The sequence below is a fragment of the Heterodontus francisci genome, chromosome 3 (assembly GCF_036365525.1).
Source record: "Heterodontus francisci isolate sHetFra1 chromosome 3, sHetFra1.hap1, whole genome shotgun sequence".
Classification (NCBI taxonomy): Eukaryota; Metazoa; Chordata; class Chondrichthyes; order Heterodontiformes; family Heterodontidae; genus Heterodontus; species Heterodontus francisci.
The window spans coordinates 82856054-82878696 of NC_090373.1; the positions used below are offsets into that span (position 1 = coordinate 82856054).

General features: G+C 42.3%; 1 protein-coding gene across 16 annotated transcripts in view; it reads right to left on the reverse strand.

Annotated features, from left to right (window-relative positions):
- Positions 1 to 22643, reverse strand: part of LOC137357516 (dystrobrevin beta) — a 580754-nt gene that overhangs the window by 309778 nt on the left and 248333 nt on the right. For all 16 annotated transcript variants that reach the window (XM_068023985.1, XM_068023970.1, XM_068023952.1 and 13 more), the window contains one exon: positions 16896 to 17062. In XM_068023985.1, the coding sequence (XP_067880086.1) occupies positions 16896 to 17062 (167 nt within the window). The remainder of the gene's footprint in view (positions 1 to 16895; positions 17063 to 22643) is intronic.

Here is a 22643-nt window from a genome sequence, read left to right on the forward strand (position 1 = left end):
AGCACTGAATCAGGCCCTTTGGCCCACCGAGTCTGTGCCGACCATCAACCACCCATTTATACTAATCCTACATTAATCCCATATTCCCTATCACTTGGGGTTCTGCAATCCTCTAAACTTGAAGAGCAGCCCACCTCACTTCTTCCATCATTCCATCCCTTAAGGTTAGGGCCACGCTGTGCCCTGCTGGAATGCTTTCTAGTATGTTTTGAAACTGAAGGGACACTACCTTGTAAACCTCAATACATGTCTCGAAGATTCTGCAAGCCTTTGTATTCTGAACCACCAATTGGCAAAGTCCCAACTTTAACTGCTTTCCACATCTAGAATTCTCTAGGATTATAGAAATAATACTGACTCCACAAATGCATCTAGGTCAGTGGACTTGAAATAGGAGGTGCTCTTCTCACACTGATTCTCTTTTCTATAATGAGCTTAAGCGCAAACAGAAAATCCAAGCTCACATTTTATACTCTTGGTTATTCTGTAACATGATGCTACTTTTTATAGAAAATGCTTTCATTAAGTTACAGAATCAATAACAGTAATTTCTTTTCAGTAAGGCCCATCAATATCCTATAAATGGCCTTAAGGACATATTCATAGATTTCAATGTCAACAAGTATTGAGAGAAAACTGCATTACCATCTTACACAAGATGATGTTGACATCATGGAAAAACACAACTGAAAATATGCAGAGGGCGTAAACGCAGGTGCACAGATTTTCAATATATCTGCCTTGCAAAGAAACTGATGCAGCTTGATGGTGCAGAGAAAATACAATAATGCAGATTTCTTGCTGAGAGTAACAAATAACAGTATTACTCCCAATGATCACTGAATCTCTGCTTGCTCATAATGACAAAATTGTAATACTACAAAGCTTTGAGTTTCACTCATCTCACAATGACAACAATGAAGAGAAATTGCCAGGGCCTCAGAAAAGGCAGCAAGAATCATCAGGTGCAACTTTCTTCAAACCATTCTGGTATTTGGATGTATGGCCAACGAGGAGGAGGAGGAAAGTCAGAAGGCTGCCTTATCTCAACTCAGACAGTTATGAATATTCTGGGTAAATCGGTCAATTAATGCAGTCAAAAACTATCCCACGTCTAATCTTTAGAAATGAACCAGATATAGCTGGGAAAAAAATCTTAGATTAAAAAAAAAAGGCCAAGCTTGTAGAAGCGTGTGAGGGAATAGTATAAATACTACATAAATATTTTGCCTCTAATGTACCCTCTAATTGTTTCTGGAGTGCGCAGGCAATTTGTTTAAGTCAGGATGGTGTGTGGGTTGGAGGGGAACTTGCAGGTGGTGGTGCTCCCGTGCATCTGCAGCCCTTGTTCTTGTAGGTGGTAGAGGTCACGTTTGGAAGGTGCTTTTGAAGATGGCTTGGCAGTACATCTTCTTGATGGTGCACACTGCTGCCACTGTACACCGATGGCAGAGACTGTGAATGGCACCCCATCTTTAAGAGCTCTTTAAATATTTTTTGCACGACCAGACACACACAGTAACTTAAAGCGGTGAATTTCAGTTGGCTGTGCAGTTCACAGAGAAGATTGTTTGCTTCAGAACATTGATTGAGATTGTAGAATGAGCAGAGGATTGTGTATAACAATGAGTGAAGTTTATTCAGAGGTGACACTAAAGACAATACTCGAATATAAGGTAGACAACTCTCTGTGCCTTATGATTTACACTCAAGGATCATCCTGAAGGAAACCACAGAAGAGCAGCCAAGGCCCAGACTGTAACATTCCAAAATTCTTGAAAGCATCTGCAAGTTTTGGCACCACTCCTTCTCGGCCGATATCCATAGCATGGTGTACATAGTGAAGAGAAGTAGACCCAGAAAGGAACCTTGTGGGCCACTCCAGCCACTCTGAAAAACTGCCTTCATTCCTATTCTGCTTTCTTGCTTCTAACCATTTAAAAAAATCTATTTTGCTACTGTTCCCCTAATTACAACAGCAGATCAGTGGCTGGGGATTCTGCGGCAAGTAACTCACCTCCTGACTTCCCACAGCCTGTCCACCATCTACTAGGCACAGGTCAGGAGTGTGTTGGAATACTCTCCACCTGCCTGGATGGGTGCAACTCCAACAATACTCAAGAAGCTCAACACCATCCAGGACAAAGCAGCCTGCTTGATTGTTTAAGGTGATGGTTGGAGTGCCATTCACTTTCTCCACCATCAGTGTACAGTGGCAGCAGTGTGTACCATCAACAAGATGTACTGCCAAGCCACCTTCAAAAGCACCTTCCAAACGTAACCTCTACCACCTACAAGAAAAAGGGCAACAGATGCACGGGAACACCACCACCTGCAAGTTCCCCTCCAACCCACACACTATCCTGACTTGGAACTATATCACCGTTCCTTCACTGTCACTGGGACAAAATCTTGGAGCTCCCTACCTACACCAGATGGACTGCAGAGGTTCAAGAGGGTGACTCCTCATCACCTTCTCTTGGACAATAATGCTGGCCTTGGTCTTTGAGAACCTTTCTTGTTATTTGCTTATAATACTTTATATTTTGGCAGTTTTAATTATACCTGTAAGGCCCATATGCCCTCCTCATTCATTTAAGTTTGTTTCAAACTTCTATCTAGAGCACTGAAACTTGAAGAGGTCTAATTTTTCAATTGTATATATTTACTCTACAACTTTACAAACTCATTTTTTTTCAAACTATCCCAATGTTGATTTACAGCCCTGTGTGCTACAACTAAATTCCCATTCTAATCAGACTCCCATTATGTAACTGTTTTTCAGGTCAGTTCCCACCTTACCAATAGCAATTTTATTGTGACCATCTGTGCCACTGTAGTGCCACTTATTTTCCAGTATATTGATTGATCTAACACGACCTGCTACAGTACATTTGAAGTCCTTCATCAAATGAATGGGCAGTGCAATAAACACAGGTTTAAACCCAGTCAGGATTAATGGGATGAACATCTTTTCTCTGCTGGCTTCTACATTTGAATGTGGGCATCCTCAACCAAGTTCTCAATGAGCACGAACTGACAGCACAACACTCACCATAACATTACTGCCGTTAAATAGTAAATTAAGATATTCTCAGCAATCTTACATCCCATGTTGCTCTTGGTTCTCTAATTATTTTGCTATTCTTTCTCCTTATGAATTCCCAAGTCCTTCCTTCTGCCTGACTCTCTTCTTTTGATAATGTCCTACTTATCAGAATACCGCTATTTGCACTGGTATTTCACAACACTGGCCTTGACTACCATTTAATTTGTCTGATTTGACAGGGTGAATTACAATTGCAATTTCATCAACATGAAATGTTATCACACAGAAACAGGTTATCCAGTCCAGCAACTTTGCACCAGTCTTTTCCTCCCACAACTGAACCATCCAGTCTAATCCCACTCTCCTTGCTTTCCATAAGCTTAAATATCATTTTCAACTAGTAAAGTAATAATTATACTTGTAATGGGGGAAAGCTGGGTGATGTGGAATATCAGAGGGATTTTGGGAACTCAGATTCACAAAGGATTAAAAGCATCACCTTGAATGAATAAAATCATAGAAAAGCTAATGGAATACTGGATTTGTGTCAAGATGTGTAGAATATACAAAGTCCAGATTTAATGATGAATATATAAAACCTTAGTAAGACTGCAGTTGGAGCATTGTGTGCAATTTAGGCTCCATACTAAAAGATGTTGAAACAATAGAGACAGTGCAGTGCTGATTCATGAAGAAACTGCCTGATATGAGGGAATATAAATTGAAAAAAAGGACTTGAAAGACTGGGGCTGCTTCCATTAGAACAGAGGAGATTAGGGCATGATTTGATAGCTGTATTTAAAATTATGAAGTGAAGGAACAGGGTGGATAGAAGCAATCTATTTCTAGTGGTTAAGAGGACTAGAATGAGGGGACATAGATATAAAAGTAATGCAATAAATTGAGGACATGAAGCTGGCAAAACTTTTTTTTTATTTCCCAAAGGAGGGTTGTGAGATTGCGAAATGCACGACCAGGAATAGTGATTGAAACAAAGATCATGTAAACATTTAAGAATATGTTAGATAGGGGACTGTAGGAAAGAGGAAGAAAATGATATGGGAATCGAGCGTGGATGTGAGATTAGAACTACTGATCCTGTGGAGGATAAATCCCAACATAGACTGGACTAAACAGCTGGTAATTTCCATGCAATTATATGTAAAATTTGGAGTTGTTTAACCCCCAAAGATTGAAGGACAATTTTGTGCTCATTTAATAGACAAAGAAAATAAGCAAAAGGTGCTTCAAATGTCGAAGTTTTGGAAATATAAATTTTACTTCCCCTTCATATTTTCCTACCTTTTCCTACCATATTTCCCTGTTTATTCAGCACCATCTAGTGATGAAAACCAGAATAAATCTTAAAACTGAAACAGTCAACGCCAAGAAATTGTAATTATTTGTTCTTATGTTGTAACTGCACATTAAGTGATCATGATTCACTATTTAATTGGAATTATATGACCAAATATAATGTTATATGCATTCAGACATATTTTGTAGAACATTGTCTACTGCTACTAAAAATTAAATCTATTTTTTTTCAATGTTCTGAAGATAAAACATTAATCCTGCAGACAGTGAAATTATTAGCAACATAAATAAATTAAATATATTTCAACGGATGTGTGTCAGCTTGACCCATTGGAAATGATCTCTCCTTTGAGCCAAAAGGTTGTGCGTTCCTGGTTCCCAGATATAAGCACATAATCTAGGTTGACACTTCACTGCAGAGGAAGTACTGCTTGGCTGGAGGTGCCAATTTTGGATGAGACATTGAACTAAGTCTCATCTTCCTGATCAGGTGGACATGAAGGCTCCCATGGCACTATTCAAAGCAGCACAGGTGAGTTCTCCCAAACTCCTTGCCAAATTTATTCCTCAATCAACCCTTCATAAAACAGATTATCTGGTCATTTATCTCACTGCTGTTTGACTGCCACATTGACCAACAAAATAGGTGACAGCCTTTCAAAAGCAATTAATTTCCTGTGAAGCACTTTTGGACATCCTGAAGGCATAAAAGGTGCTATATAAATGGTCTTTCTTTCATACTCCCCAAAGGCTCAGGACTTTAAAAGGACACACATTGAATGAGGATACATAGTGAAGACCAGTAGTTGTTATAAACTGAAGTTATATTCATGAAAGGAAACATGCTAAGCTGGCAGTAAAGGGTGTTGTAGCAGAGAATCCTTTGCTTAATGAAGACATTAAGTGTGAACACCTCTCCTCATTCATTATCTCTTCGCAAAAGTTAGAAAAGTCTACCTGGCGAGCAGGAAGACTTCTACTATTTCAAAACTGCACTTCCCCCTCTTTCCCTGTGGGATGACAAAAACTCCCAATTGCATGATGAAACATAAGGAATAATTTAAGTCTGAATTAAATATGCAATTTCGTGACAGTGTAGATAGTGGGTACAGATCTTGAATCATGATGAGTTACAAGAGATTTATTTATCCAATGAGTAAGCTCAACAATGTAACACAGCCGTGAGCAATTTTGTGCTAGGTCCAGCTGTTAGAAAAATGCTGTGTTTTTTGATATCATGCATGTCTGTGCACATCTGGAGTCTATTTCCTGAAATCTGGCACAAAACTAACACATAAATAGTGATCTGAAAGGAAAGCATCACATTCAAATGCATTGGCCCCTTATCAGAAATTATTCTCCACTTAAATCATCTGTTGGATTATTTATTGAATAAAGCACAATATCCAGATTTGTACCTGAAGCAAATTAATTATTTTTGGACTTGGCATATTACAATAAGAATGCAACAAAATTCACTGAAGTAAATTACTTCATTACCATCAGTACCTCATTCAAAAAGGACACTGAATAATCAATGCTTCAAAAGAACCATAACAGTTATTCATAAAAGTAGAACAGTAGCATAGACCAAATGTACAAAAGAAACTATACCAAATAGTAGCGAGAGAAGAAATAGAGAAATATTCACAGTATAACTCTGACTAAATGTTCAGTGAATTGAGATAGCTAAATGAAGATAGAGAGGTTTACGCTATTAAGTCCTCATAACGAAATTAGGAAGATCCAAGTATCGAGTACATTGGAGGCAGCAAGAAAGTTGAAGCCACCATTCCACATTTTAATTCAACTCTAAAATATCACATTACAGAAGAAATAAAACTGTTGGTCTTTCTCTGCGCATTGCTCTGAATCCTTCATCCCGCATTGCAAGTGTATGAGCAGACAGAACCTCTGTCTCACCAGTGTAACTGATTAGCAATGTTTGTCTACCTGTGCATTTAGTTTTAGGAGCGTTTCCATGACCAATCACTTCCACAGTGGAGAAGAGTTGCCACGGATCAAATTTCAGAAAATCACACGCAGTACACCACTCCCTTCTGGAGGGATCGGATGAAAAAACTGCCCCTTTTGTGATAAAGAAGTTGTTTCAAGTCACAAATAGGTTGGAGATGTATAATAGTACTGGGGAGGACAAGAAGGTGATGCATGGATCCAGCAGCTGTGGAAATGGATAGTAAGTTGTGTTATGGTCAAGTGAGGAGGGGCTGAAGGGCTTCCTCTTTTCCCTCTCCTTGTTAGACAACAACAGGTTTAATTCTTTCTTAAAGTGGATGTACTGGCCAATTCATAGGAACAGGAGTAGGCCATTCAGCCCATCGGGCCTGCATTCAATACGATCATGGCTGATCATCCACTTCAATGCCTTTTTCCCTTTATGTCATTTATGTTTAGACATCTGTCAATCTCTGCTTTAAACATACTCAATGACTGAGCTTCCACAGCCCTCTGGGGTAGAGAATTCCAAAGATTCACAACTCTCTGAGTAAAGAAATTTCTCCTCATCTCTGTCCTAAGTGGCTTCCCTCTTATTTTGAAATTGTGTGTCCTGGTTCTAGACTCCCCAACCAGGGGAAACATCTTACTTGCATCTACCCTGTCTATCCCTTTAACTATTTTGTAGGTTTCAATGAGATCACCTCGCATTCTTCAAAACTCTAGGGAATACAGGCCCAGTTTCCCCAATCTCTCTTCATAGGACAGTCCCGCCATCCCGGGAACAAGTCTGGTGAACCTTTGTTGCACTCCCTCTATGGCAATAATATCCTTCCTAAGGTAAGGGGACCAAAACTGCACACAGTACTCCAGGTGCGGTCGAACCAAGGTTCTATACAACTGAAGCAAGACTTCACTACTCATGTACTCAAATCCTCATGCGATAAAGGCTGCACCTGCATGTTAGCTTTCAGTGACTCATTGACGAGGACACTCAGGTCCCTTTGTACATCGGCACTTTCTAATCTCTTACTATTTAACAAATACTCTGCACATCTATTCCTCCTACCAGCTTAAAACCACAGATGGGAAGAGGCTTGTCACATGACAGTCACTCAGTGATTCAAACATGGTAGTTAGCAGCATTTCTTCTTATTGCTAAAAGAAAGAGAACAAACAGTTCTCTTAAACTTCCTGGGTCTTGGTTCTTGCTGAGGAATTAGCAGACATTTCATCTCCCTCCTCACAGTCATTGCAGTGTAGGATACAGTGTTGAAAATTAGGTAGCCAACTTAAGCTGCTAGCAATGTCATTTTTTTTAATGTCTTTTAAAAAATTATACAAATTCAGATCTCCAGTCAGTGGATTAAAGAAAATTATCATTCAACAAAGCACATTTGCGTAACAGGTACGAGAGGAATGCGGTGGTATTCGGGCTGGGAGCTTTGGAGAGATGGAGGCCTTGGGTCTACAAACTGTGAGGGGACAGCTTTAAGATCTGGTGTGCATGGAAAGAGGTGTGCCAGGCAGTGGTAAATGGCTGATGGTGGAATGAAGTGAAGGGTCCAGGAGCAATGCTTGGGAGTCTTGGGACATTGGCAAGTGGATATTAAAATTTTGGAGCAGTGGACAGGGTGCCTGGGCTCTAGTGACATTGGGTAAGATTACATAGACATGGAATTACTGCAAGAGGGTGCTGCAGTCCAGGACCATTGATACAGGATCTGGGATGTGAGAGCACAGGTGTAAGGGCATGTGAGTGTTGGGATGGCTAGGGAGGGTGTCCCTGGGTTTGGAGGATTGAGGATGATAGAGTATGGAACTAATGGAAGGGGTGGGACTGAGATCAAATAGCTTTTTCAATGGGGTGAAACAAAACAAAGACAGATAACATCCATGAATTTGTATCTCCAACAAGTAGTTCAGAACTTTCACAACAGTGCTTTCCCAGAATTGAGCTGTGAAGTTTGTATTCTCTGAATGCATTTATTTATACTCGGATGTTGGCAATAAATGTGAAAATAACTTAGACACTTTCCAGTTCAATCCTGGAACTCTTTTTGGAAAAACCCACCCCACCTGAAAAACGTGACCCATGAAGTTGTTTACTACAATATTGATGCCCCTCTAGATTGCTTTCATTGATCTCACCAAAGCCTTTGACCTCGTCAGCAGACGTGGTCTCTTCAGACTACTAGAAAAGATCGGATGTCCACCAAAGCTACTAAGTATCATCACCTCATTCCATGACAATATGAAAGGCACAATTCAACATGGTGGCTCCTCATCAGAGCCCTTTCCTATCCTGAGTGGTGTGAAACAGGGCTGTGTTCTCGCACCCACACTTTTTGGGATTTTCTTCTCCCTGCTGCTTTCACATGCGTTCAAATCCTCTGAAGAAGGAATTTTCCTCCACACAAGATCAGGGGGCAGGTTGTTCAACCTTGCCCGTCTAAGAGCGAAGTCCAAAGTACGGAAAGTCCTCATCAGAGAACTCCTCTTTGCTGACGATGCTGCTTTAACATCTCACACTGAAGAATGCCTGCAGAGTCTCATCGACAGGTTTGCGTCTGCCTGCAATGAATTTGGCCTAACCATCAGCCTCAAGAAAACGAACATCATGGGGCAGGATGTCAGAAATGCTCCATCCATCAATATTGGCGACCACGCTCTGGAAGTGGTTCAAGAGTTCACCTACCTAGGCTCAACTATCACCAGTAACCTGTCTCTAGATGCAGAAATCAACAAGCGCATGGGTAAGGCTTCCACTGCTATGTCCAGACTGGCCAAGAGAGTGTGGGAAAATGGCGCACTGACACGGAACACAAAAGTCCGAGTGTATCAGGCCTGTGTCCTCAGTACCTTGCTCTACGGCAGCGAGGCCTGGACAACGTATGCCAGCCAAGAGCGACGTCTCAATTCATTCCATCTTCGCTGCCTTCGGAGAATAATTGGCATCAGGTGGCAGGACTATATCTCCAACACAGAAGTCCTTGAAGCGGCCAACACCCCCAGCTTATACACACTACTGAGTCAGCGGCGCTTGAGATGGCTTGGCCATGTGAGCCGCATGGAAGATGGCAGGATCCCCAAAGACACATTGTACAGCGAGCTCGCCACTGGTATCAGACCCACCGGCCGTCCATGTCTCCGTTATAAAGACGTCTGCAAACGCGACATGAAATCGTGTGACATTGATCACAAGTCGTGGGAGTCAGTTGCCAGCATTCGCCAGAGCTGGCGGGCAGCCATAAAGACAGGGCTAAATTGTGGCGAGTCGAAGAGACTTAGTAGTTGGCAGGAAAAAAGACAGAGGCGCAAGGGGAGAGCCAACTGTGCAACAGCCCCAACAAACAAATTTCTCTGCAGCACCTGTGGAAGAGCCTGTCACTCCAGAATTGGCCTTTATAGCCACTCCAGGCGCTGCTTCACAAACCACTGACCACCTCCAGGCGCGTATCCATTGTCTCTCGAGATAAGGAGGCCCAAAAGAATTGCTTCATACAACTTTAAACTGGTTACCACATCATAACTAGGATCGTATCAATAGGCTTTAACTTAGAGTACACATAGGTTACACTTCCAGGTTTTTTAAACATTTTGCAGTTGCACTAGAATTGTACATTTTGAACTATTATTTTTGAGTCCTTCTTCCCCTTTTATGAGGGAGCAGTGTTTAAAACGAATCTCATGCTCAACATGAATTGAAATGAAAAATGTATTTTTATATATTATGTATATATTAGCTCCATACTCTATTGTCCTCAATCCTGCAAACGCAGGGACACCCTCCCTCGCCATCCCAACACTCACATGCCCTTATATATATATACCAGCTGGACCTCCTTGTCACAAGGCAAGCCTCTATAAACAGTGTCGAAATCACACGCAGCTTCCACAGTGCAGACTGCGACACCGACCACTCCCTGGTGTGCAGCAAAGTTAGACTCAAACCAAAGAAGCTACATCACTCCAAGCAGAAGGGCCGCCCACACATCAACACAACAGAATTTCTTATCCACAGCTGTTACATAAGTTTCTAAATTCACTTGAAAAAGCCCTTCAAAACACTCCTGCAGGGGATAGAGACACGAAGTGGGCCGACATCAGAGACGCCATCTATGACTCAGCAATGACCACCTTTGGAAAACGTGAGAAGCAGAATACAGACTGGTTTCAATCTCACTTTGAAGAGCTGGAACCTGTCATAGCCGCTAAGCGCGCTGCACTGTTGAACTACAAGAAAGCCCCCAGCGAGTTAACATGTGTAGCACTTAAAGTAGCCAGAAGCGCTGCACAAAGAACAGTCAGGTGCTGTGCAAATGACTACTTGCAACACCATGGGAAAATCGCCCCCCCTCAAGTCTAAATCAGGGGAAACGATCACTGACCAACGCAAGCAAATGGACCGCTGGGTGAAGCACTACCTAGAACTGTGCTCCAGGGAAAATGTTGCCACTGATACTGCCCTCAATGCAGCCCAGTCTCTGCCTGTCATGGATGAGCTGGACGAACAGCCAACAAAATTGGAACTCAGTGATGCCATTGATTCTCTAGCCAGGGAAAAGCCCCTGGAAAGGACGGCATTACCACTGAAATAATCAGGAGTGCCAAGCCTGCTATACTCTCAGCACTCCATGAACTGCTTTGCCTGTGCTGGGATGAGGGAGCAGTACCACAGGACATATGCGATACCAATATCATCACACTCTAGAAGAACAAGGGTGACCGCGGTGACTGCAACAACTACCATGGAATCTCGCTGCTCAGTACAGTGGGGAAAGCCTTCGCTCAAGTCGTTTTAAACAGACTCCAGAATCTGGCTGAGCATGTCTACCCTGAGGTGCAGTGTGGCTTTCGAGCAGAGAGATCCACCATTGACATGCTGTTCTCCCTTCGCCAGCTACAGGAGAAATGCCGCAAACAACAGATGCCCCTCTACGTTGCTTTCATTGATCTCACCAAAGACTTTGACCTCGTCAGCAGACGTGGTCTCTTCAGACTACTAGAAAAGATCGGATGTCCACCAAAGCTACTAAGTATCATCACCTCATTCCATGACAATAAGAAAGGCACAATTCAGCATAGTGGTGCCTCATCAGACCCCTTTCCTATCCTGAGTGGCGTGAAACAAGGCTGTGTTCTCGCACCTACACTGTTTGGGATCTTCTTCTCACAGCTGCTCTCACATGCGTTCAAGTCTTCAGAAGGAATTCCACTCCACACAAGATCAGATGGCAGGTTGTTCAACCTTGCCCATCTTAGAGCGAAGACCAAAGTACGGAAAGTCCTCATCAGGGAACTCATCTTTGCCGACGATTCTGCATTAACATCTCACACTGAAGAGTGTCTGCAGAGACTCATGGACAGGATTGCGGCTGCCTGCAACGAATTTGGCCTAACCATCAGCCTCAAGAAAATGAATATCATGGGACAGGAGGTCAGAAATGCTCTATCCATCAATATCGGCGACCACGCTCTGGAAGTGGTTCAAGTGTTCACCTACCTAGGCTGAACTATCACCAGTAACCTGTCTCTTGATACAGAAATCAACAAGCGCATGGAAAAGGCGTCCGTTGCTATTTCCAGACTGGCCAAGAGGGTGTGGGAAAATGGCGCACTGATATGGAACACAAAAGTCCGAGTGTATCAAGCCTGTGTCCTCAGTACCTTGCTCTACGGCAGCGAGGCCTCGACAACTTATGTCAGCCAAGAGCGACGTCGCAATTCATTCCATCTTCACTGCCTCGAGAGCATCCTTGGCATCAAGTGGCAGGACCGTATCTCTAACACAGAAGTCCTCAAGGCGGCCAACATCCCCAGCTTATACACACTACTGAGCCAGTGGCGATTGAGATGGCTTGGCCATGTGAGCCGCATGGAAGATGGCAGGATATCCAAGGACGCATTGTACAGCGAGCTCGTCACTGGTATCAGACCCACCGGCGCCGTCCATGTCTCTGCTTTAAAGACGTCTGCAAACGCGACGTGAAGTCCTGTGACATTGACCACAAGTCATGGGAGTCAGTTGCCAGTGATTGCCAGAGCTGGCAGAAAGCCATAAAGGCGGGGCTAAAGAGTGGCGAGTCGAAGAGACTTAGCAGTTGGGAGGAAAAAAGACAGAAGTGCAAGGAGAGAGCCAACTGCGTAACAGCCCCAACAAACAATTTTATCTGCAGCGCCTGTGGAAGAGTCTGTGACTCTACAATTGGCCTTTATAGCCACACCAGTTGCTTACCCATTGTCTCTCGAAACAAGGAGACCAAAGATGAGAATACACACACATATAAAAATGTAACACAAAATGCTATGTGATGCTGAGCCACAGAGACCCAGTGGGAGGACATGAAGGATTTATTGCAAATAAACGCACAATATTTTCAAAAGGAAACCAGGCCAAGGCCCTGGCTTAACTCTCCCAAGCTAGGCTTGGGGCCAATACAACCTGTGACATCTGGGCTGTGGTTGGGCCAGACAGAGGGTCTACCTCAAACTGGACCCAGAAGCTGACTAGAAAACACTGTGCAGCAATACCATAATGGTAAAATGAGAATTTACTGGAAAATCCAATGTACAGGGAAAAACCGACAACCAGCAAACCCGAGATATGACTTTTACGCTTGTGTGGTCACATACAGTACTTGACAGCAATTAAATACTCTGAAATGCCCATTTCAATGATGCCATTAGTTTCTTTAGGATTTACCACATGCTGTGTACCAAAGACCACTTTTGTAAAGTAAGCCCACATATTGAAGTATTATTTTGAATGCGGGATATCAGTGTTGCCTGGGTCAAACAATATTTCTTTGTGTGACTGTTGATAACCCCTACTGGATACAAGGCAGTCCCTTTTGCCATTTCAGAAAGTGGAACAAAAAGCAATTCATCAGTCAGGGATTTAGCCTGGAAATTAGAGACGAAGCTTATGAAAATTACCAGCAGAAAGAAGCAATGCAGCAGTCAGCACTATTTTTTCTTTTTGCACAAGCTTTAACCTTGGGTACAAAAGCAACAAATGTGCAATCCATGAGTAAATCTACTGATAATACTCAACTTGAACCTGCATCCATGTGGACATGCTGCATTACTTCTGCACATGCTCAACAGCCAATAGTTTGCCCAAAGATTTTGTGCCTTAAAGTCACATGCACATGGTACAAGAAGAATTGAAGAACTGGAAGCATGCTGCTTTTGATACACATCTCACTGCCTTTTTGAAGATGAAAACTGCGCTACAGGAGAAAAAGGCATTTCCCATAGTTGAACCAACCTTTCCAAATTAACATGATTGGGTTTTCACATTTGGACAGAGCCCTGGGAACAGCCATTAGTAGGTGCTACCAAGTACTTTACCTTAATTTGCACATTTCAGGACAAAACATGCAGACTTTGTTGAGTGATTCCTACTTGGTTTGTATTCAAAATATAGTCTGCATAAGAATAGTGTTTTTGAGCTGACATTTGCCATACCAGGCAGTAATGTGCATCTTCTCTGGACTGGGCAAAATAAATTAGCGCTAACCATTACGTCGCATAGATATTAAAAATATGAGGCCTTAAAGACTCAAAATGCAATGAAAATTTTACTCATCATGAGTACCAATAGAAGCGTTTATATATTTCCTGAACTTGACTGAGAAAAAAATAGCTTGAAAAAAGCTTTAAAATTTCCTGGTATTATGATGTCCTTTATCCACCAAAATAAAAACATATGCTGATCCAAATTAAATCTCAAATGCAGAAGTGAGAATGTGCTCCAATTGAGTTCCACCATTTTGCAATTAAAATTTGCTATAATCTGGGTACTTCTATACTCTTAGCTTTACTGTCCTCTCTTGTTCCGTCTAAGCTGAAGCATTTGCAACAATCTTCAGCCAGAAGTGCTGATTGGATGATCCATCTCGGCCTCCTCCTGAAGTTCCCAGCATCACAGATGCCAGACTTCAGCCAATTCGATTCACTCTGTGTGATATCAAGAAATGACTGAAGGCACTGGATACTGCAAAGGCTTTGGACCCTGACAATATTCCGGCAATAACACTGAAGACCTGTACTCCAGAACTTGCCCTGCCCCTAGCCAAGCTGTTCCAGTAGAGCTACAACACTGGCATCAATCCGGTAATGTGGAAAATTGCCCAGGTATGTCCTGTACATAAAAAGCAGGACAAGTTCAACCCGGCCAATTACCACCCCATTAGTCTTCTCTCAAACATTAGTAAGGTGATGGAAGGTGTCGTCAACAATGCTATCAAGCGGCACTTGCTTAGCAATAACCTGCTCAGTGACACTCAGTTTGGGTTCTGCCAGGGCCATTCAGCTCCTGACCTCATTACAGCCTTGGTTCAAACATGGCAAAAGAGCTGAACTCAAGAGGTTAGATGAGAGTGACAGCCCTTGACATTAGGCAGCATTTGACAGAGTATGGCATCAAGGAGGCCTGGCAAAACTGAGGTCAATGGAAATCAGGGGGAAAACTCCGCTGGTTGGAGTCAGACCTTCCTTCAATTATAAGGTCAGAAGTGGGGATGTTCACTGCTGATTGCACAATGTTCAGCACCATTCATGACTCCTCAGATACTGAAGCAGTCCATGTAGAAATGCAGCAAGACCTGGAAAATATCCAGGATTGGGCTGATAAGTGGCAAGTAACATTCGTGCCACACAAGTGCCAGGCAATGACCATCTCCAACAAGAGAGAATCTAACCATTTCCCCTTGACATTCAATGGCATTACCATCGCTGAATCCCCCACTAACAACATCCTGGGGGTCACCATTGACCAGAAACTAAACTGGAGTAGCCATATAAATACCATGTCTACAGAGCAGGTCAGAGGCTGGGCATCCTGCAGCGAATAACTCATCTCCTGACTCCCCAAAGCCTGTCCACCATCTACAAGGCACAAGTCAGGAGTGTGATGGAATACTCTCCACTTGCCTGGATGCATGCAGGACCAACAACACTCAAGATGCTCGACACCATCTAAAAAAAGCAGCCCGCTTGATTGGCACCCCATCCACAAACATTCACTCCCTCCTCCACTGACGCAGTGGCAGCAGTGTGTACCATCTAAAAGATGCACCGCAGCAATGCACCAAAGCTCCTTCGGCAGCACCTTTCAAACCCACAACTTCCATCACCTAGACCGACAAGGGCAGCAGTTGCATGGGAACACCACTACCTGCAAGTTCCCCTCCAAGCCACACACCATCCTGACTTGGAACTATATCACCATTCTTTCACTGTCGCTGGGTCAAAATCCTGGAACTCAGAGTCATAGAGGGATACAGCACTGAAACAGGCCCTTCGGTGCACTGAGTCTGTGCCAACCATCAACCACCCATTTTTATGCTAATCCTACATTAATCCCATATTCCCTACCACATCCCCACATTCCCTCAATTCTCCTACCACCTACCTACACTAGGGGCAATTTACAATGGCCAATTTACCTATCAACTTGGAAGTCTTTGGCTGTGGAAGGAAACTGGAGCACCCAGCGGAAACCCACGCGGTCACAGGGAGAACTTGCAAACTCCTCACAGGCAGTACCCAGAACTGAACCCGGGTCACTAGAGCCGTGAGGCTGCAGTGCTAACCACTGCGCCACTGTTCCACTCCCTTCCTAACAGCACTGTTGGTGCACCTACCCCACATGGACTGCAACAGTTCAAGAAGGCAGCTCACCACCACCTTCTCAAGGGCAATTAGGGATGGGCAATAAATGCTGGCCGAGCTAGCAATGCCCACATCCAACAGACGAAGAAAGAAAAAAGCACCAAGCACACCATGCCATTCATCTCTGCTCCTCCCTGCATCCCCGTGAAAAGCATGACTCAATGCTAAGTGTGGATTGAAGAACGAAGGATCACATTTAACTCACCTACCGGAGAGCTCACCGATAGGGTAATGCAACCTATCTTTCTTGGATTTCCGGAAATCAACTAACAAATTGCACAGTGATGATTAATGGCTGAGATTACGTGTCATGGGATAGAAGGTTTAAACAAAATCGACAGAGAAACTTAAAAACAGAAAACAAAGGATAGCCACATATATGGGATTTTTCAGGGGTTGGATTTGAAACTGTTGCTATTTTTAACACAGTAAACATCAATTGAGTTAGATGGAGTGGTGGTGGTGGTGGTGGTAGTACAGGAGTGTTAAAGTTATCAAAATTCCCACATTTAAAAATGATTTAAAAAATGGGAGCCAAGTGACATTGTAACTAGATACAGATCTGGACTTTATACAAAACTGTTGAATAGATGGCACACATAATTAAATGTGGCTTAATTATGAAAGGAACATCAAAGGGCGTACATGTTCAATTGAACAGCCATACAGCATTATGAACAAAGAAACAATCCAGGGTTACAGTAAATTCATCTATAAAACTGTTCCAACAATGCTTAAGTACAGTTAAAAAAGCAAATAAGGGATGGAGTCACTGTATGGACCCAAAGTGTGCACCTTGCCTGCAAAGAGTAATTTGGATATTTAGAGACGCAAGTAATTACTCACATCATAAAGCATACTATTAACAAATGACGTGTATTCTTTTACTCACCCAAGAGGAGTGCTCCTTCATTTGGTGCTGGTTGCTATGGGAGCCACTAGCATAACCCCGCCAAAAGCAAGTCTGACAAAGTTGGTAGTTGTGGCATTGTTGGCAACGGTACCGGAAACCCATCATGCTCTCACTGCGACAGTACGAGCATTCCACTGGATGAAAGACTAAAGAAATACGGAAATAAATTACATCAAATATAAGTATTTGGTGCACTCCAGAAATCTTTTCCAATTGCTTCACTTTGACTTTTCATGGAGCAGAGATTCACATTCTGGTTGCTATTGTGAACAAAACTTAAAAATATAAAGGGTGTTATTTTACAGCTTATTTGAATACATATTGTTTGGATTAAAAACTACACCATCACTTGGCTTAATTATATTCAGTACTACACACTAAAATAAACTACAATATTGTGATTAATTGCTTAATTGAAAGCCAGAGTGCACATTCAGATTTCCAAAGCTTAATTTGCACTACAGCAGTTGCTCAATTTTGGAATCAGACTAAAATCGACAATATTTTTCCAAATGCCTCGAATTCAACCATTCTATAACTTTTTTTAAAAAACAGAATTTCCAATTCTCTGAGGCAAAGCTAAACAAGTTTGAAAAGATATCAGTACTGGCTGGGGTAAGTGAAGGATAATAAGCATTAGGAAAGCTAACCAAATCATCCAATGTTTCCCTTTTGAGAATCATGCCAAGTCTCTCATATTGATGTAAAGATGAAAAAAGAATTTCCTAACAGCTAACAGATGCCACTAAGTGTGGTGGTTACACAACCCAGTTCTATTAAAGGTTCATTTAAGTTAACTTTCCACCATTCAATATTTATTATAAGAAATAGAAGGTGGACGAGGCCATTCGATCTGTCAAGCCTGTTTTGCCATTCAATAAAATCATAGCTAATCTTCTACCTCAACTACACCTTGACGCACTATCCCCATTTCCCTGAATTTCCTTAGTATCTAAAAATCTATCAACCTCTCTCTTGTATATACTCAACAACCTAGCACCTACAGTTCTCTGGGGTAGAGAATCCCAAAAATTCACACCCCTTAGAGTGAAGAAATCGTTTCTCATCTCATTCCTAAATGGCCAATGCCTTATTTCTGAGACTGTGACCCATTCTCAGAAATACAGGCCTAGTCTACTCAATTTCTACTCATTGGACAATCACCTCTTGCCAAGAATCAGCCTAGTGAACCTTCACTGCACTCCTTTTAAGTTAGGTAGATCCCTTCCTTAGGTAAGGAGACCAAAACTGTACTCAGCTCCTAAGGTATGGTCTCACCGAGGTCCTAAATAATTCCAATAAGACTTCTTTACTCTTGTATGCCAATCCCCTTGTAATAAAGGCTAACATAATATTTTCCTTCCTAACTGTACTTGTATGTTAACTTTCTCTGACTCATATACAAGGACATCCAGGTCCCTCTAAACACCGAAGTTTCCCAATCTCTCACTTCTTAAAAAAAATTCTGTTTTTCCTATCAAAATGGATAATTTCATACTTCTACACATTATATTCCATCTGCCACTTTCTTGACCACTCACTTAACTTGTCTATATCTCGTCGCAGCCTCTTTGTGACCTCCTCACAGCTTACTTCCCAATTAACTTTGTATCGACAACAAACTTGGATTCATTATACTCGGTCCCCTTATCTAAGTCATTGATAAAAATTGTAAATAGCTGAGGCCCAAATACAGATCCTCACAATATCCCACTCGGTTTAGCCTGCCAACTCGAAAAGGACCCATTTATTCCTACTCTTGAATGTGTCAAATCTAGGTAAGGTGTTTGAAATTAAGATCAAAAGTGGCATTCCTTAACCTTCACTGCCAAATTTTGATTGACAATGCTAAATTCCATGCTGATGGGAAGCAGGTCTTTTACTTTTCTCCAGTGCATGCTTTAAGTCTATACCAGTAAAAATTGGAAATCGTGATAAAAGGCTAAGTTCTTAAAGCCCAAGTGATTTAGGTTATACCAGGGAAAGGAGTCGTCTTCAATAAAAAAGGTAAAAACACTTCTGGTCTCAACTCCGACATAAAATCTGAACAGTGCATCATAGTTGCCTTAATTTTTTAAAAAATATTTGTTCATGGGATGTGGGCATCACTGGCTAGGCCAGCATTTATTGCCCATCCCTAATTGCCCTTGAGAAGGTGGTGGTGAGCTGCCTTCTTGAACTGCTGCAGTCCTTGGGATGTAGGTACAACCACAATGCTGTTAGGAAGTGAGTTCCAAGATTTTGACCCAGCGACAGCGAAGGAACAGTGATATATAGTTCCAAGTCAGGATAGTGTATGGCTTGGAAGGGATCTTTCAGGTGGTGGCGTTCCCATGCATCTGCTGCCCTCGTCTTTCTAGGTGGCAGAGGTCGTGGGTTTGGAAGGTGCTGTCGAAGGACCCTTGGTGAGTTGCTGCAGTGCATCTTGTAGATGCTGCCACTGGGCCTCGGTGGTGAAGGGAGTGAATATTGAAGGTGGTGGATACAGAAAAAGAATATAATTAGGCAAAGATGGATGGAAAGTCAGAAGATTGGACAGAATATAAAAAACAGCAAAGAATGACTAAAAGATTGATAAGGTAGGTAAAATTAGAGTATGAGAGAAAGCTAGCTAGAAATATAAATAAAGATATTAAGAGTTTCTATAGATATTTTAAAAAGAAAAGTTAACAAAGTGAGTGTTAGTTCTATAGAAATTGAGTCTGGGGAATAAATAATAGATAATAAGGAGGTGGCAGATGAATTGAACAGGTATTTTGCATCGGTCTTCATTATAGAGGATACAAGTAACATCCCAGAATTAGCTGTAAGTCAGGAAATGGAAGGGAGGGAGGAGCTCAAAAAAATTATAATCACCAGGGAAGTGGTACTGTGCAAACTGTTGGAGATTCAGGCTGACAAGTCCCTTGGTTCTGATGGACTTCACCCTTGAGTCCTAAAGGAAGTGGCTCATGAAATAGTTGATGCGTTCGTTTTAATTTTTCAAAATTCCCTAGATTCGGGGAAGGTTCCATTAGTTTGGAAAACAGCGAATGCAACTCCTTTATTGAAAAAGGGAGGGAGACAGGCCGGTTAGCTTAGGGAATTGTTAGAAGCTATTATGAAAGACGTTATAACAGGGCATTTGGAAAAATTCAAGGTAATCAAGCAGAGTCAACATGGTTTTGTGAAAGGGAAATCATGTTTAACCAATTTATCAGAGTTCTTTGAGGAAGTAACAAGTGCTTGAGATGAAGGGGAACTGGTGGATGTACTGTACACAGATTTCCAGAAGGCATTTGATAAGGTGCCACATCAAAGGTTATTGCAGAAAATACAAGCTCATGGTGATGGGGGTAACATGTTGGCATGGATAGAAGATCGGCTAGCCGGCAGGAAACGGAGAGTAGGCATAAAGGGATCATTATTTGGTTGGCAAGATGTAACGAATGGTGTGTGTTACAAGTGCTTCTATTTTTTTTTGTTAAATTATGAGGATTTTTGTGTTAAAATTGACAAAAGTTTCCATAGATGCTGGAACTAGAGCTCTAAAGAATAAATCTCTATTTTTTTGTTAACCGGTGTGTGTGTGTGTGTGTGTGTGTGTGTGTGTGTGTGTGTGTGTGTGTGAGAGAGAGAGAGAGAGACAGAGAGAGAGAGAGACAGAGAGAGACAGAGAGAGAGAGAGACAGAGAGAGACAGAGAGAGAGAGAGAGAGACAGAGAGAGAGAGAGACAGAGACAGAGAGAGACAGAGACAGAGACAGAGAGAGACAGAGACAGAGACAGAGAGACAGAGAGACAGAGAGACAGAGAGAGACAGAGAGAGACAGAGAGAGACAGAGAGACAGAGAGACAGAGAGACAGAGAGACAGAGAGACAGAGAGAGACAGAGAGAGACAGAGAGAGACAGAGAGAGAGAGAGAGAGAGAGAGAGAGAGAGAGAGAGAGAGAGAGTGTGTGAGGGGTCTAAGGTAAAAAGGGAACTTTCATATTTCAATCTGTGTGTTTATGCTTTGCTTCGTTACTGGTTAAGACTTGTTTTATAATAAACTGATAATTTTGTTGTTCAGAAAAGAAAGCCGATTGGTGTATTTCATTCTAGGAAAAAAAAGAGTCTATGATTGACCAGATTGGTAACCTGGAAAAAAGTTAAATACATGTTGTGACCTGTGGAGAAGTGGAACTGGAAAAGACAGTGCACTCCTCCTGCCTCGGTTGTGACATATAATTGGGGGCTCTTTGCGGGATAACCCAACACAGACGACGTACAATTGTAAGTGGGGTAATACTAATTGAAAAGAGGAAAAGGAAAAAAAAACAGGTTTCATGTGCAGTAGATTGAAGTTTACTCTACCAGAATGTCTTCCTCAGTTGCTGTAACCTTTCTGTGGCAGGAGGATGCATATGAGAAAATTAAGCAAAGTTACACGAAAAGATTTGGCAGAACTGTTGGTGTTCGAGTTAAAACCAGGAGCTAAGAAAGCAAACATAATTGAAGTAATGGCACACCATTTGAAACTGGAAGGAGCAGGAGGCAAACCAGAGGCTAGTGCAGTTGAATTAGCTAAAATTCCAGTTACAGATGAAGCAGCCTGAGCAGCAACAGGAAATGGAAAAACATAAGCTTGACAAAGGAAAAGAAAAAGAAATAGAAATGAGAAAACTTCAGCCGCAAAAAGAACTGATAATGAAAAAACTTGAACTAGAATGTCAAAGAGAAACTGAAAGAGAAGGAAGGGAATTTGAATTAAAAAATATGGAACGAAGACAGGAAGGAAGGGGTGGTCTTGACTCCATTGAAAGTTCTGGAGAGGAAAGATCTGGCTCCAGCCCAGGTCCCAGTGGAGAGCTATTTAAATTTGTACAAGCCCTCCCTAAGTTTGAGGAAAGGGACATAGAGGCATTTTTCATTTCTTTTGAAAAGATAGCCAAACAGATGAAGTGGCCGAAGGAAAGCTGGACTCTGCTTATGCAAAGCAGGTTGATGGGCAGGGCTCATGAAGTTTATGCTATGCTTTCCGAGGATGCATCTGCAGATTATGAGATGGCAAAAAAGGCTATTCTCGCTGTGGATGAGTTGGCCCCTGAAGCTTACTGGCAGAAACTTTGGAACCTCCAGAGATTGTCTGGGCAGACTTACATAGAATTTGAGAGTGTAAAGCAAATTTAATTTGATCGTTGGATGCGGGCACTAAAGGTAGAGGCCATTTATGAGAACCTTAGGGAAATAATCCTCCTGGAAGAATTTTAAAAAACTCACCCTCCATTAGTGAGAACCAGAAAGTTTCAACAGTCAGACAGGCAGCAGAGATCGCTGATGATTACAAATTTGTTTTTAAGCCAAAACCTTTTGTCTGTCACCCCCACAAACCCGAGAAGGTGGGAGGGTAAAAGGAAGGCAAGTAGCCGGGGACAAGAAGGGACAGTTGGGAACACCCCGGGATTGCCTGCCCAGGCCAGAAAGGAAGAAGCTAAGGGTGGAAGTGAGGTCTGCAAGCCTAAGTGTTATCATTGTCACAAGGTGGGACACATTCATGCAGAATTCTGGAAGTTGCGGGGTAAACCCACGGGACTTATTGAGTACACAAAGCCAATGCAGAGAAAGGGACCCTAACCGAGAGTACAACAGATCAGACTGTAGTACTGACTGCAGCTGTAAGTCCAAATATCAGAAACATCGAGTGCAGGGATCGTGAAGAAGATACCGGAGAGTTATAGGGAACTTTTGTCAAAAGTAAAAGTAACT